General features: G+C 36.1%; 1 protein-coding gene across 1 annotated transcript; it reads right to left on the bottom strand.

Moving 5' to 3' along the window:
- Positions 1-6953: 6953 nt before the first annotated feature.
- On the bottom strand, positions 6954-11658 carry LOC132169629 (uncharacterized). The gene is made up of 8 exons (XM_059580631.1): positions 11532-11658; positions 8935-9426; positions 8703-8848; positions 8215-8650; positions 7924-7935; positions 7601-7840; positions 7388-7457; positions 6954-7249 (listed from the first exon to the last, which is right to left on the bottom strand). The coding sequence occupies exons 2-8, from the start codon at positions 9424-9426 to the stop codon at positions 6954-6956; spliced, it is 1692 nt and encodes a 563-aa protein (XP_059436614.1). The 5' UTR covers positions 11532-11658.
- Between the last annotated feature and the right edge of the window lie 1140 nt (positions 11659-12798).

Raw genomic sequence — 12798 nt, 5'->3', positions numbered from 1 at the left:
GTTAATTTCTGATTTTTTGGTTAGTTTTGGTATTTTAGTGATTTGCAGGTTGTTAAGAGACCAATGCGGATTTAAGGTGATATTTGCACCTCATTCCATTAATTTTGGGGCATAAGACACTTCATGGAGCATTGGTAGCAAATTGGGATCGAGCGATGATTCGCACTCAATGAGTCCCACTAAAAATGTCATATCTTGGGTTGTATAGCTCGGATTGAGGTGGTCTTCGTGTCATTGGAAAGCTAACTCAAAGATCTACAAAGTCATGTTTCCCAAGAGTAGGCTAATTCCGACTGGAAGTGCGCTCGAGTGCACATTTAGTGCGATTGAGCGCACTAGCGCCCTGCGCAGCAACATACATGTTGCACGAGTGTGATCGAGCGCACTCAGCCGACCTGGCAGCACTAAAACCCTAAAATTAGCTTATAAATATCATTCTTTTCCATTGTAAACGTACGAAGATGCGCCGGGGGCGCCGTTCTTGGTCATTTTTCATGTTTTCTGGGTTTTTGTAGCTTGGAACTCGAATTCTTTTGTAAGTTTTTAATTTTAATGAAGTAATTTAGTTTCTTTATGATTTCTTTTGTCATGAGAGGCTAAATCTTCAACTAAGGTTGAAGATGAAGCCTCACCATTGATTAGTTTTATGTTTTTATGTTTTGTTCATACAATTTCGACCTTAATGTAATGTATGTTCTTTTCAATTCAATATGACAAAATTGTGTTTGATTGTGCCCAAGTTGGATATTCATTGTGTTTTATCTGACGGATACTGTGCATCTTTTGATTTACTTTGGATATCCATTGTCTTTTATGCAAAGCATGGATACATTGGATCTTTTGAACTAAATTAGATATGCATTGTCATTTGTCAAATGGATGGATTCATTGAATCTTTCAATAGGAACAATAGAACATGCATAGGTTTTAATTGTTTGTCAGATGTATGAACTAGCACATGAGAATGTATGCTTTAATTTGGTGAGGTGGATTCTAAAAACCTTAGTGCCATTTTTATCTTTTAACAAACTTCGGAACTAGGTTAAAATAGGATTAGTTTAGATAAGAATTAGTTTTCACGACACAATTCCCTGTGGATCGACCTCGCACTTTCACACGCTGTACTGCACACAACTCGTGCGCTTGCGAGTACAATTAAATTTGTACATCAAATTTTGGCGCCGTTGCCGGGGAATTTTGTTTGTTTGTGAAAATTGATTTTTGTTTAAATTGATTTTATTTTTCTACTAGTTATTTTCTTTTTACAATTTGTTTCTTTTTTTCTTTTCCTTTTTTTTTCTTTCTTTTTTTTTTTTAATTTTTTTTTATCTTTTTTACTTGTTTCTGTTTATAGTTACTAATAAAAAATAAATAAAAATAAATAAAAAAAAAAAAGAGAAAAAGTTGTTTGTTTTTGTTGTTTCTGTTGCAGTTCTGCCGAAGGAACTAGTCCCTACCAAAGCGCTCGATCGCACATCACCTACGCTTGAGCGTATTCGAGCCTAACGCAGCAAGCATCCCGCGTGCTTGCGCTCGACGCTTTCACAGGTGCGAGCGAGCGCACACCCTGCGCCCATCTACGCTTGATTGCACATCACCTGCGCTCGAGCGCACCTTCGCAGACTGCACCAAAACGGGCCAGCACCTTGAATTTTGCCAAACTTATGTTTGGTTCGTTTTGTGAGTTTTTGTTTTGAGTTTTTATTTTTAATTTTTGGTATTTTTGTTTATTTTATTTTCAAAAAAAAAAAAAAAAACCCAACCCAACAAAAAAAAAAAAAAATTTAGTTAATGTTTCATGTGGAAATGTTTTTTGTTTAAAGAGTGAGGATAAGCATGAATTTTCCTTTAGGTAATTTTAATGCTACCCCTAGTTGTAGGATACCCACTCCTACCAACTATCCTCACCATTTTCACCCACATAGACCATGTTCATACTGCTCTAACCCTTATCATAGTTCAGGTAATTGTCCATCCTGGGGACAATTTTCCAATTTTTCACATGAGCAGATGAACACCCACTTCTCCAGTCTGGGGTCTTAATCAAATTTCAATTGCTACACCCCAGACTGGAGCAACCATTCTAATTTCTCGTGGCAAGCTCATGCCACGGGAAATTATGCTCCCCAATCTTATGAACTGCACCATTCTGAATATCCGCAGTTCATTAACCATTCTTCCATGCCTTCACCTTGCAATTACCCTCTTCAAGAGTCATTAGTGCAACATTTTCCAACTGCTCTTGTGGATGACTTAGAGGAGAGAGTAAACCAACTCATGGCAGCTACGCGTTCCCATACCCAACCTCCTCACACTCACGCACCTCATAAGTCATGCGCATATTGTTATCATCCTTCTCATCGGATAGATGATTGTCCATTCATTATCCATTACATGATTGATGAGGAAGATTCTAGCTAGTTTGCACATGAGCGTGTTCAAACCACCACCATACTTGTGAGTGAGGAAAAAGGTGAGGAGCCTGTTGATGAGCCAAGTCTGGAGGACCCATTGGGAAAGTGTTTTGCTTAATTTGGATGTGACCTAGACCTTGACAAGTTACTTGAGCAAGTTGATGCCTTATTGGACTCTACTCCTAAGATGTGAACTGAAAATGGGGAAACCACTAAGATATCATCTAAATCATCTTCATCAACAGCTAAGCCTTTCATTATGGATAACAATGAAGAGGAAGAGAAAGAGGAGCACTTGGAGCAAGTTGAGCACCAGGAGCAAATTGATGAGAAGCAACAAGCACCATTAAAGGATCCATTGCATGTTTCAGTTGGGCCTATTACTAGAGCAAGATCCAAGAAGGTCAAAGAAGCACTTAATGGGCTGATTCAAGAGATTTGGGCAAATTCTAAAATGGGGCATTCCAAGCTTGGCCCAAAGGGAGATGAATGCGTAATAAATTTGATCAAAGCTATTGATGGAGCTGATTGCGCATAATTTCCTTAGCAATGGCATGAATTAATGGTTGATTATGGCTGATTGACTTTCCAATTACATACCAATTAATTGGATGATTGACTTGCCAAATTACATGCCAATTAATTGGTTGATTGACTTAAATCAACCTTAATTTTAGGCTTTTATTAGTTAGCCCTTTTTTACTTTATTTAGTTTCCAATGTTGTAAACCAATTTAATTTCCTTTCCATACTAGGCAGGTACTCTTATTTTCAGCCATGCTCTATAAATAGCATGCACTCATTGTAATGAGAGGATCATGAATGAAAATTAGAAAAATGTGACGCTTGCGTCTTCTATTGGTTCTTCAAAGAACTTGTGAACTTATCAAGGATTATTCCTTGTGGCGTTCAAATTTATATACCTTCGGTTCGCGTTTCATTTATAAACGTTGGGTCGATGGTTGTTTCTTTATACCTTTGGTTCGCGTTTCATTTATAAACGTTGGGTCGAGGGTTGTTTCGTTATACCTTTGGTTCGCGTTTCATTTGTAAACGTTGGGTTGGGGTTTCCTATCCAAAAATCTGAATTTTAGCTTTTTTGGGTCCATATTCCAATATTGTTGTTGGGTCTCAAAGCGTGTCGATTGAGGTTCGCATCACAAATTAAGCCCCCAAATCTATCCACTGACAAGGAAGTGAGTACTGAAGCTCACTCCTTTGTCACAATCCCTCTTGAGACACTTTATGAACCCCAAGCTCCACTTATTCAATGTCTCAAAGAGCCATTTTATGCCAAGACTCTCAAGGATCTTTGCAAACAAGCGAGCAAACCTAGGAACCATCGTCCCAAAAAGATCCTTCAGAGCAAGCACATTGCCTACATAAGATGGTGAAACATCCTTCTAGAGGGATATCAAACTCTTAAGAAGAAAGGGTGGAAGGGATTGGTCAGACATCCAAATGATCGGGGAAAGCACTGTAAAATTTCTTCCCCATTTTAATTTCTGCACATCTTCTTTCTTTCTTATTTTTATTTTATTTTGTGTCATTTTCTTTTTGTTTCTATCAGCAATTAATCTTTTGATATTTGTTTCTATGAGGAAATATTGCTGTTAGATTTTGACAGGTGTTTTGGTGTTCAAGTTTGGGGGACGCCCTGGCCTTTGCATTCTCGAGTTTCCTCATCCCACGGTATTGTATCTCTTGCCACATTGGGGACAACGTGTCATTTAAGTTTGGGGGTGTGGAAAAACACATTGTCATTTTGTTTGTTTTTATCTGTTTGTTTTGTCAAAAAAAAAAAAAAAAAATCTGCTATGTTGTTGATTAGGCATGAGTTACATCATAACTGTGGTTTGCATGTCATTAGTGTGTTTAACTTTTTGAACACTACATGTCATTAGAAATCAGAGTCCTTTGACTCATTTGGTGGATTAGAGAGACTTCACATGTCTGAGTTGATTATCACAAGCACACTAGCATAAAGTCTGTGAGGTATGAGATTTGGATTGATTAGGGTGTGCCTTGCGATTTGTAGGATGAAATGTTGATGAAACCTTGGCTTGAGGATAGATTAAAAAAAAAAAAAAAAAAAAAGAGTCTGTCATCATCAGTTTGAGCTTTACATTGAATAACCGGACCTCATGCCTCACTAAGCATTGAGTGTTCGCGTAGAAAGATGAGAAATTCAATTTGGTTGAGTGTATGGCTAGTTTGGCTTCGTAGCCTTTTTGACTTGAGTAATTAAGCCTTAGGGATGTTTTACATCTAGTGCCCTAAAACCATCTGGTTTGGGAGTCACTGGCCCAACACTCGTTACATCGGTCAATTAGAAAGCTTAAGGGAGCCGAACATTGCATAGCCTACACGAAAAAAAAAATATATATATATAAAGTGCATGTCTTGATCTAAGCCTTTGGTGCTTTCATTTGTGTGAATTCCTATGAATTTTGAGGTACACCAAACTTTGAGAAAAATTGAAGCCTCTTAACTTTGTGTTAGTCTCACTTTGCACCTATTAGAGCTTTTGTTGTCTCAAATTTTCACCTTTGAATTGAATGATTTGTGGTTGGCGTGATGATTTGATTGTAGTGTTTACTTTGTTAAACCTGCTCATGATGTGAGAACCATGTGTTTGTGTGGAAATTGTGTTTGTCAATGACATAGTGCTAAAAATGTTTGTGGGTATCATTTCTGTTAAACCCTCACGAGACTTCACTTGTCCACTAGGGATGCCTAGGGGTTTAAAAGGCTTGTTGCATATGCTAAATGCAATCATCTCTCCCACGAAAGCGGACTTATGTTTCTTGTTTTCATTTTTTTTTGCTAAGGGACTAGCAAAATGTAAGTTTGGGGGTATTTGATGAGTGCCAAATATTGTATATTTGGGCCCCTTAACTTATGTTTGTTAAGCTCTTAGCTGCGTTAATTTCTAATGTTTTTGGTTAGTTTTGGTGTTTTAGTGATTTGCAGGTTGTTAAGAGAGAAATGCGGCTTTAAGGTGATATTTGCACCTTATTCCATTAATTCTGGGGCTTAAGACACTTCATGGAGCATTGGTAGCAAATTGGGATCGAGCAATGATTCGCACTCGACGAGTCCCACTAAAAATGCCATATCGTGAGTTGTATAGCTTGGATTGAGGTGAGCTTAGTGTCATTGGAAAGCTAACTCAAAGATCTACAAAGTCATGTTTCACATGAGTGCGATCGAGCACACTCGGCTGACCTGGCAGCGCCAAAACCCTAAAATTAGGTTATAAATATCATTCTTTTCCATTGTAAATGTACGAAGACGTGCCGGGGGTGCCGTTCTTGGTTGTTTTTCGTGTTTTATGGGGTTTTGTAGCTTGGAACTCGAATTCTTTTGTAAGTTTTTAATTTTAATGAAGTAATTTAGTTTCTTTATGATTTCTTTTGTCATGAGAAGCTAAATCTTCTACTAAGGTTGAAGATGAAGCCTCACCATTGATTAGTTTTATATTTTTATGTTTTGTTCACACAAATCCGTCGTTTAATGTAATGTATGTTCGTTTCAATTCAATTATGTGACAAAATTGTGTTTGATTGTGCCGAAGTTGGATATTAATTGTGTTTCATCCGACGGATACTGTGCATCTTTTGATTTACTTTGGATTTCCATTGTCTTTTGTGTAAAGCATGGATACATTGGATCTTTTGAACTAAATTGGATATGCATTGTTATTTGTAAAATGGATGGATTCATTGAATCTTTCAATAGGAACAATAGAACATGCATAGGTTTTAATTGTTTGTTGGATGTATGAACAAATACATGGGAATGTATGTTTTAATTTGGTGAGGTGGATTCTGAAAACCTTAGTGCCCTTTTTATCTTTTAATTATTTCATTTTGTTTTAGGCTCCGTTTACTTCGACGTAAAATGGTTTCCGTCGGAAAATATTTTCAGGGAAATCATTTTTCCTGAAAATATTTTCCACCGAAAACATTTTACGGTGTTTACTTCGCGCACGGAAAATCAATTTTCAAAAACAATTTTTAATTTTTTTAATTTTTAAAAATATTTTTTAAAAAACTATTAATATAAAAAACTATTAATTTTTATATTAGCTATTCAACTGTACTGAAAATCAATTTTTTTATTTTTTTAAAAATATTTTATACTAACCTATAAATATAATTTTTATTCAAAATATAAAAATATTAGTATAAAATAATTTATGTTTGATTGTTAAAATTTGACAAAAACAATCAACCTATCTGAGAATATTTTTTGATTTTCTATTTTTTAAGAAAAAAAAAAATAGAAAAAGTATTTTGAAAGTACTGTATCTAAAAATGTCCATACATCAATATTACGAATATTCCACATCTAGGAAGATTGATATATATGAAAGGGCAAGTACGTTACTTTCATCTTGCTTGAAAAAACAAAAAAAAAAAAGAAAAAGAAAAAACCATGAATTCTAAAATTCAACCATAAATATTACAATATTTTGGCCAAAGAACTACCATCCAAGTTCATTAGTATCTTACTACATATCGATAATACACAAATTCTAATTTCCATGGTTTTTGAAGAAGTTGTCCAACCAAAACTTTCTAAGTTTAGCATTCTTTACTAAAAATCCTCTTGCAAGCTTCTCATCTCCATTCAAATGGTCGAATGCAGTTGCAAGCATAAACTCATCGTACCCTTCCACCTTCATCACTTCCTGATACAGATGATCTGCGTCGACTCCCTTATTAAGAGCTTGAAGCGCTAATGCAACCTCTCCCAACTTTTCAAATATCAAATTATATCCATCTTCACTATCATCACGACTTCTTTTCCTATGTGACCTTTTGGTTGAACCTGAATCAGAGGAAGCAACATATTTTCCTTTTGATGACACATCATCAAAATCCAAATCCAAATCCGAATCAAGGATGTTATCATGCTGCACTACATCAGTAAAAGACTTTGCAAAACTCCCAGTCGCCATATCCTTACCAACAACTATGGCCATCTCATCGTACATTTCAATTTTTTTATTTAAATATTGCTCATGCTTAGGATTCGCCTGTTAAAAGAAAGAATAAAATTTCAATAAAACTTCAAAACTATATAATTGCTATAATAAATAAAAGAAAGAAAAAAAAAAAGAATTTCAATAAAACTTCAAGACTAATATAATTGCTACAATAAATAAAATAAGTCTCATACCACCACTTCCTCATCATACACCTTCTTGTCACAAGTTATCATCTTCAAATTTTCATCCCATCCAAAGCCACTCTTTTTACGGAGGGTGCCGATGATATTCCACATGCTCTTGATGGTTCGGAGGCGGTTGTCAACATGGTCAGGTACACATTCAACTCCAAATTTCTCGCTAATTGACTTGGCAACTAGTGCGAATGACACAGGTTTGAATGTGTTTGAAGGCTTATTTCCTTTAGCAGCCTCATCAGCAAGAATTTCAAGTAACAAAGTGTGCATAGGTTTTGACTACCTAAATTGCTTGCTTGCAACGTTCTTCTCCTTACCTTTGCCCATTGCTACAATCACAAACATATGAATGGTAATGCAAGATAACAATATACAATATCTCATAAAAGATAAAAACATAATGCAATATAGAAATAAGCTCATATCATAAGCTGGATTAAATATCAAATGTATATTATACAATCAAATCATTAAAAATAAAAAACGTAGTTGTCTTTAAACATGACTAGTTCAAGAAATAAACATTACAACATCAACCATACGAGAAAAAAAGAAATTTACACATTTTTCCTATTTTTATAATCATCCCACATCGCATGACATATTACATCCCTTTTGATTGTCCATTCTCTATTTTCCTCTTGAACTTCCCTTCTTGTTTGGTAGACTCTACCACTTTGATTTTGAGATTCAACATCACAAACAGCTTCTTCCATAATTGAATCATTAGGATCAACACCCATACTGTGATTGTGAATGACACAACATGCTAAAACTACTTCCACTTGTGTTTCGAACGACCAAAATGGTTCTGCATCCAACACACGGAAACGCCTCTTCAAAATTCCAAATCCTCGTTCAATGGTGGTTCTTAAGGACGAATGACGAAGATTGAATAATTCTTTTTCATTTTCAGGTGGATGATCACTAAACTCTTTCAAATGGTACCGAACACCACGATAGGGGGAGAGAATTCCATTTCGATTTCCATAACCAGCATCACCAAGATAATACTTACCTTCAGGAATTTTGAATCCCCCTGGCCTAGTGAGTGCATCGTTTAAAACACGAGAATCATATGCACTTCCTTCCCAACCAGCTAACACATGTGAATTTTACATCAAAAGTAATGCCAGCTAACACATTTTGTGTTGTTCGATCTTTTCGACCACAAAACCTTCCTTGGATTTCAACTGGAACAGATGCCCGAATATGAGTTCCATCTATTGCTCCAACACAATCCTAATGAAGACCAATACAAGTTACGTTAATTTGACAAATTACTTGAATTTAAAAAAAAAAAAAAAAAATCAAATTGTAAAACTTACCTTAAAGTATGGGTAAAACCTTCGGCTATTCCTTATTTCCAGCGGAGTAGAGTTATCAGGTTGTTTAATTAAATGTTTATATAGCGTCAAGACTCCTCCAAGTACAACCTTAAAATATCGATGAATAGACCTAATTGATCTATAGAACCTTCCACCAACCACTCGAAACCTCACATTATGCCCAATAATGTGTAAAAATATCAACACCTGTTCCTTAATAGACATGTGAATGGTCTCACGTATAAGGTTGTTCTCAGCAAGAATTTTACATAATTCAAAGAAAGATACAGGACTCATTCTTATTTGGTCAATACAATCTTGTCTGCTTCCATAAAGAATACTATCCATATAAATCCCTCTTTCATACTCTCGATTAACATGAGGTTCCCTTCGTAATACTCTCCTAAATCTAATATCTTTTAAGATTACAAGCCCAACAGCAAGAACAGATGCAACTGTGGTCGTAACTGTCGAAAGAATTGTTTCATCCATCTACAAACAACATAAAAATAAGCAATAAGCAATAAATCATATATGCATTGTTTCCAATTCATCTGTACAAAGAAAAAGGAAAGTAATGTATAAGTATCGCTCTTTTTTCTCCTAAAATTAAGTTTATTGAGCTTCTGCCAATTAGTGCCAAAATAAGTCTTGGAAATTTGCTACGGATTTGCTTCTAGTTTCCTTAAGCTGTTCTTGCAAAGATTCTGTTTTGAGTTTTTGTCATCTTATCTCTCCCAAGTAGAGGCCAGCCAAGCCCGAGTTTGTTTTTAGTGGATTTATTAATTGACCTTAGAGTGATGGTGCAGATGGAAACCTCTTCCAAAATCAAAAGACAGTCTAAACACGCCATTGAGATCCATACTTTTGTATTAGCATAGCCAACTAACCTCAAGAATGACGCCCCTTTTCAAATAGTTATTAATCAAATGCACAACAGGACAGCCCTAAGAACCAAATCGAAACAAGTTAATTAAGGAACAACAACCTATAAAAACCACTTAATTCCCTTCCATTTTCACAGCCCAAGTTGAAGAAATTCTAGATTCCAAGCCATCTCCATCAAAATTAGTGCCTAGCTAGTTTCATTAATCCTCAAGAAAGGATATCATGGGCGTAATCACTTACGTAGACGAGTACACCTCCCCTATTCCACCAGCCAGATTGTTCAAAGCCTTGGTCATTGATTCTATCAGGCCATATATAATCATGCATATATTACTCCAACAGCACAAGGAAATTTCCTGCTAATACAAGTAGCTGCCAAGACACTAACCACAGTTGGTGGCAGTCCCAACAGTATACCTTGGTCGATCCCCTTATCAACAATTGTAATAGAAAAAGACAACCTCTTTCCAACAATCCATTTGCATCAAGGGGAATGAAGGAATAATGAGAAATGTCTATGGAATTAACTTAAAACAATCCAAAATATTCTGCCTTACCACTCTACCTCTATCTGATGCTTAACTTACATTCCCTCAAGCAATTCATCAAACAGAAAAAGTGCAACCCACAAACAACACAGATCTCGTTTCCATCAAAATTACCTCACTCTGGCATAGAATAAAAGATTCAATTCCAGTGAATTCCCAGTTACTGATCTCATCTCTTCCTAGAGTAATAAAAGGGTAAACTTCGAAATATTCCAAATATCATGCTAGAAAAGATATCCCTAGGCAGATGCAGCAAGGTTATGTGGCCAATTTGTATATTTCTACACAAAATAACAAATGAATAAAAGCAAATTCATCATATTAAAGCATTTACAATGCCGCCCATCTATCAAAAAAGAGAACAGAATCCCATAATTGTGGGCACGAGGAGGGAAGGGAATCTGTCTTAACTATTTCCCAATTAATTAACTTTTGTGAAGAGTGGCAGAGCCACTAGGGGAGTCTCTATCTACTGAGTTTGGTACAAGTCCACATTCTGTTAATGGGGGAAGAACTCAGCCCACCCCATGTCGTTGAAAATTAGAACTGTTCTCTGTACTGCTGTTATTTGGGCATGCAATTTTCTAGTTAAAAGTACATATTCTAGTTAATCAATTCTAACACTCTCTCTGGTTTCAAGGAAAAAGAAAAATCATTCATTTCACAAGCTCGTATACCGGAAAGACCATAAAAGACCGGAATCCGAGTCTTTTCTCGGCAGCCAAACAAAGCATAACTCGAAACAACAACAAGAAGAAAAGTAGGCCTTGAGGGGAAAGAGAACAGAGGATCTAAAAATTTCCTGTACACGAGAATCAAGCCAAGAGCCAAGAGCCACAGAAAATCAGAAGGAAATAAAAACCCATTCGATTGAGGTTCATCTCAAAATCAGAACTTCCAAGAATCAACAATCAAAAACAACCCATAACAACAAAGATCATAGAAGTTCTCATTTTCCAAAATCCACACCCTAGACCCAAAACCTAAATCGCAAATCTGATACGTTAATAGGGAAAGAAACCAAAATCAAAATCGCTCCATGATTTCCAGTTGTCCAACAGAGAAAGAAACCAAAATCAAACGAAAATTACCAAGAGAAATTCGTAGATTTGAATCACTCCATACATATGGTTCAACAAAGAAAGAGAAAGATGAGAGTACCTGCGTCGGGCTTGAAGAGTGAAGCTCGGCCGAGAGAGAGATGAGCGGTGCAGGTGAAGGAGAATCAGCAGCTGTGCGTGAAGGAGAAGGTGAAGGTGAAGGTGAAGGAGAGTGCGCGAAGGTGAGGAGTCGGGAGGGGTGTTTGGTTTTTTTTTTTGTAATCAGGAGAGTGTCGGGATTTTTTTTGATTGGGCAGGGAAAATGGTTTACGAATTTAAAAAGTGTAAACCATTTTCCCTAGAAATGTAAAGGTTTTTTGGTCAAACCGAAAATGATTTCGGTTTGACCACCATTTTACGGCGTAGTAAACACCGTAAAATGCGGAAAATATTTTCTGGAAATTATTTTACGTCGAAGTAAACGGAGCCTTAGTTTTTGTTTTCAATTTCAAATGCACGACAAACTTCGGAACGAGATTAAAATATGATTAGTTTAGATAAGAATTAGTTTTCACGACACGACTCCCTGTGGATTCGACTTCGCACTTGCACACACACTTTACTGCATATGACTCGTGCGCTTGCGAGTACAATTAAATTTGTACATCAAAAAGCAAGTTCCCCCTTCACACAAAATACTATCCCCCTTTTTGTCTTAATGGTCAAAGGGATTTAGAATGAAACACATTCTGCTTAAATTAACACTCATGTGATAAGACAAGAGGAAAGAGAATAACAAACAATAAGAAAGATAGATGTCCAGGATATGTCAAAATAAAACATATTAGGCCAAAATATCTCATAGAATATGTCAAGGATAACAAGAGATATGAAAGCCCAAAAAAAATGGTTCTAATGTTAACTCCCCCTTAGCATAAGCAACCTCTCCCTAACAAGTGTTCCAACGTACCATATTCTCCCCATTTTGTCATAAAAGACACAAGAAGGAACTCAAGTGGCATCATTTGTCTCATAGGGAGGTATAAACTAGGGGGTACAAAAGACCAAAGAAATAGCATAGAAGGCTCATGTCAAAAACACACACTAAGAGCACAAAATGCAAGCATGAAAGTATGGTAGAATCAACCCATGCACATGAAAATAGTAAACGGTTTCAAGGAAAACACGTTTTAGTCAAATGGCTATTTCATGTCATCCAAACAAAGTTGAGACGCAATGAAACAAAAGCCCAAAGAAAATTACCACAATCAACATGGCATTTGCAAAAAATTCAAGAACATTCTAACTCACAATCTAGAGACAATTGTCATCAATTTCACATATTACGAAAATATGTAATGGGAGGAAATAAGCAATCAACTTAACAT

The sequence above is a fragment of the Corylus avellana genome, chromosome ca2 (assembly GCF_901000735.1).
Source record: "Corylus avellana chromosome ca2, CavTom2PMs-1.0".
NCBI lineage: Eukaryota > Viridiplantae > Streptophyta > Magnoliopsida > Fagales > Betulaceae > Corylus > Corylus avellana.
The sequence above is the reverse complement of the archived record's forward strand: the minus strand, read 5'-3'. Positions and strand labels throughout refer to the sequence as shown.